At 45.1% G+C, this 5,000-nt stretch overlaps 1 protein-coding gene across 1 annotated transcript in view; it reads left to right on the top strand.

Moving 5' to 3' along the window:
• rapgefl1 (Rap guanine nucleotide exchange factor (GEF)-like 1) overlaps window positions 1–5,000 on the top strand; it is a gene marked incomplete at its 5' end in the record, with an annotated part of 85,536 nt that overhangs the window by 78,667 nt on the left and 1,869 nt on the right. The window contains 2 exons of the mRNA XM_079521354.1: window positions 1,920–1,984; window positions 2,959–3,013. Coding sequence (XP_079377480.1) covers window positions 1,920–1,984; window positions 2,959–3,013 — 120 coding nt within the window. The remainder of the gene's footprint in view (window positions 1–1,919; window positions 1,985–2,958; window positions 3,014–5,000) is intronic.

Here is a 5,000-nt window from a genome sequence, read left to right as displayed (position 1 = left end):
ACACATCTTTTTCACATTTTTTATATAACTACATTGCAAAAGAAGTAGCATTACTTTTGACAGTGCAGAAACATAATTGCCTTCCTTGATGAGCATCAACGACCATCACCTGGGCACAGTCACAGACACACACAGCTCCCCTCTACAGTCACAGACACACACAGCTCCCCTCTACAGTCACAGACACACACAGCTCCCCTCTACAGTCACAGACACACACAGCTCCCCTCTACAGTCACAGACACACACAGCTCCCCTCTACAGTCACAGACACACACAGCAGACACACACAGCTCCCCTCTACAGTCACAGACACACAGCTCCCCTCTACAGTCACAGACACACACAGCTCCCCTCTACAGTCACAGACACACACAGCTCCCCTCTACAGTCACAGACACACACAGCTCCCCTCTACAGTCACAGACACACACAGCTCCCCTCTACAGTCACAGACACACACAGCTCCCCTCTACAGTCACAGACACACACACAGCTCCCCTCTACAGTCACAGACACACACAGCTCCCCTCTACAGTCACAGACACACACAGCTCCCCTCTACAGTCAGTCACACACAGCTCCCCTCTACAGTCACAGACACACACAGCTCCCCTCTACAGTCACAGACACACACACAGCTCCCCTCTACAGTCACAGACACACACAGCTCCCCTCTACAGTCACAGACACACACAGCTCCCCTCTACAGTCAGTCACACACAGCTCCCCTCTACAGTCACAGACACACACAGCTCCCCTCTACAGTCAGTCACACACAGCTCCCCTCTACAGTCACAGACACACACAGCTCCCCTCTACAGTCACAGACACACACAGCTCCCCTCTACAGTCAGTCACACACAGCTCCCCTCTACAGTCACAGACACACACAGCTCCCCTCTACAGTCAGTCACACACAGCTCCCCTCTACAGTCACAGACACACACAGCTCCCCTCTACAGTCACAGACACACACAGCTCCCCTCTACAGTCAGTCACACACAGCTCCCCTCTACAGTCACAGACACACACAGCTCCCCTCTACAGTCAGTCACACACAGCTCCCCTCTACAGTCACAGACACACACAGCTCCCCTCTACAGTCACAGACACACACAGCTCCCCTCTACAGTCAGTCACACACAGCTCCCCTCTACAGTCACAGACACACACAGCTCCCCTCTACAGTCAGTCACACACAGCTCCCCTCTACAGTCACAGACACACACAGCTCCCCTCTACAGTCACAGACACACACAGCTCCCCTCTACAGTCACAGACACACACAGCTCCCCTCTACAGTCACAGACACACACAGCTCCCCTCTACAGTCACAGACACACACAGCTCCCCTCTACAGTGCTCTACTACTGAAAGTGACTCTCATTTCTCTCCAAAAGCACTTGAATATGATGGAATATGACTAAAGCTCATATTTCACATCACACACCATAACACCATACAAATAAAAATAATCGATTTTTTCATTTCAATAAATCGATTTAATTTAGCCTTTTCATAAACCTGAAAGGGCAAGTGCTACGGGCTGAGGTGGAGTCTGCAGAGGTGAGCGTTCAGATTACGGTGGCACATTACAGAACTCAAACTCTTCCATACAGCAAGGAAATAATGATGTCCTTTTCAAAATATGAACTGAAGTCTAACTGAAGTGCAAACGCAAACATTAAACGCCATTAACAATAAAGAGACAATATGACGTAATGAGTTACATTATGACGTACATTTTCCAATCATTGTCAATGGCGTTTACAAAACCAACATTGAACTAAAGACAAACATTAAACCAGTGTATATAAGAATTGTATTGTATTGTGACCACATATGTATGAACACGTTGTTTGACTCCAACTTAACCTCTCTCTCTCTCTCTCTCTCTCTCTCTCTCTCTCTCTCAGATCTGACGTTCCTCCACGAGAGCTGCAAGACGTTTCATGGAGAGCTGGTCAACTTTGAGAAGATGGTGAGATCATGTGATCATGTTTCTGTTTAGTTTTTTGTTTAGATGAGTCTCTGCAGATCTGCAAACAAAAGCCCTCTCAGAAATGTCAATCATTTTATTCTAATCTGATGGCATTCGTTCTGATTCTGAAGATCTCAGTGATGAAATGCAAACGATCCAAAACACTCAGCTTTAGAATATGCCTCTTTAGTTGGGAATTAGTGCACACAAAGTACTGATATAGTTGAACCCCTTTTGGGGCGGGAACCCCTTTTGGTGTTTTAAGCTATTGAAAAATAGCAGATATACAAGCTCATAGCGATACGAGCTTGTAGGTCTGCTATTTTTGAAAAATCGTGAAAATGTAGTGCAAATCTTTGAATATATATATTCTTTCAGAGCGAACGTTTTTAACTCAAATCTTTGCTTCTGGGAGGTCCCTGGAACGCGCTACGAGCTTGTAGGTCTGCTATTTTTGAAAAATCGTGAAAATGTAGTGCAAATCTTTGAATATATATATTCTTTCAGAGCGAACGTTTTTAACTCAAATCTTTGCTTCTGGGAGGTCCCTGGAACAAACATATTTTCAGATGGGGGTCGGCGGCCAATTACATATATTTCTGCGGGTCCTTGACATTCAAAGGTTTGAGAACGACTGAGAAACTGTCAGGATTTAGAAGACATTTTGTAGAATCGAGCTCAGGTCAAAATGGGTTAAAGTAATACAAATATTAAATTAAAAATAACCAAAGGGATGTCATTCCAAGGTTATAGAATGTTGACCGTCATCATAACTACTGACAAGGGAAACTAAATGATGTTTAGAGACGGGCATGGTTGCCATGGTTACCTAAATGATGTTTAGAGGCGGGCATGGTTGCCATGGTTACCTAAATGATGTTTAGAGGCGGGCATGGTTGCCATGGTTACCTAAATGATGTTTAGAGGCGGGCATGGTTGCCATGGTTACCGACCACTCTGTGCTTCTGTTGCAGCATAAAGTGGCAGAGATGGTGAGAACCATCAGGCGCTACCGCTGCACTCAACTAGGTAACACACACACACACGCACACACACGCACACACGACACACACACACACACACACACACACACACACACACACACACACACACACACACACACACACGTGTCTCTCTCACACACGCATGTACGCAGTCTCACGCACACGTCTGTCACGCGTCTCTCTGTCTCTCTCTCTCTTACACACACACGCATGCACTCACACATACACACATGCATACAGTGCATGAATACATACATACTGTACGTACAGTATACTGTAGTACCTCTCTCTCTCGCTCTGTCAACACACACACACACACACACACACACACACACACACACACACACACACACACACACACACACACACACACACACACACACACACACACACTCTCACACACACACACACACCTGTGTGGGTGTGTAAATAAGTGAAGAAGGAGCCCCGCCCTGCCAATACTTAATGTCAGGACGGTACAAGCCTTAGGGCTCACCACACACACACACACACACACGCACATACTGTACACACACACACATACACTGTACACACACACACACACACACACACACACACACACACACACACACACACACACACACACACACACACACATACTGTACACACACACACACACACACTCATGTGCAAACACACACATCTCACGCAATCTAGCATACTGATTATATATCATATTATAACTATACCTGCCTGTGCAAACAACACACTCACTTGTGTTTGCAGATGCTTTCTTTCTTTCTTTCTTTCTTTCTCTCTCTCTCTCTCTCTCTCTCTCTCTCTCTCTCACAAACACGTGCAAACCCACATGCAGGTTAAGCATGCTAATGACATGATATCTGATTAAATTCAGCCACATGTCCTTGCAGGTCCTACAACACGCTATCACAGTAAACTCTCACCAAACGACCGTAGACTCTGACAACGTTATTATCCAATCAGTGACGCTGTTGCGATCACCTCGTATTGCCTCGTTACAATTGTCACGCGTTTCCGTAATACGGTCTGGACCAGGGGTGGGCAACTTTGATGATGGTGAAGGCCACTATACACTCACTCCCTAGGGCCATATATTATTATTGTCGTAGCAAAAATAGCTGATCTACAAGCTCAAAACGCGTCGCAGCGCGACGCGTTTTGAGCTTGTAGATCAGCTATTTATTTTTAATTGGAATCCTGAAAATTAACATTTGTAATTTCAAATGCCTTTAATTATACTTGTGTTGAGCTACTAATTTAGACTGAAGTAATTAAAGCGGGTCATGTTTGCGTGTTGTGGAATTGTAACAGCTGAAACCAATATTATATCAGTATTCTGACATTAACCTGAGGGCCACATGTAGTGAAGGTGGGGGCCGCATGTGGCCCCCGGGCCGCCAGTTGCCCACCCCTGGTCTGGAGCAACGGAAGAGCTGAAAATGACCCAGGGGTGTAAAGCAAATCAAATATGACGCCTCCTCCCCACTTCCGTTTCGTCTTTACAGGCGTGCAAATCTTCGTCCTACTCCTAATCTGAATAAAAATCACACTCGTGTGAAATGAGCGGCGCCCACTGTGGCTGCCAACATGACGTCACTGCTTAAAGACAAACATTAAAAGTCCATAGACACGACGGCATGTGGCATGCCAAGGCTATGCACTTTTAACCCATTCTCTCCTGTTACACTAAGCAGGATCGTGAAAAAGAGATCATAGGCAACCAGGAAGCCCCCAAAAATCAACAGGCCCCCTACTCATTACGTCATGTGGCAGCCAAGTCTATGGACTTTAAAAAAAAAAATTTTTATAAAGTATATTTATTGGTTTTAACAAACTTAAAGACAACAAACAGACATTACACAACAAGAACATAATAACAAACAACAAAAGAAAATAAAAACAGCTCAGGCACAACACCATTATAAATAAAATGATTGAACATACAAAGACATGGCAAAGACAATGAACCATAATGACTCTTGAGTTTTGATAGACTCCCATTCAGGAAATAC

The sequence above is a fragment of the Electrona antarctica genome (assembly GCF_951216825.1).
Source record: "Electrona antarctica genome assembly, chromosome: 14".
NCBI lineage: Eukaryota > Metazoa > Chordata > Actinopteri > Myctophiformes > Myctophidae > Electrona > Electrona antarctica.
This window is presented reverse-complemented; position numbering and strand designations above follow the sequence as displayed.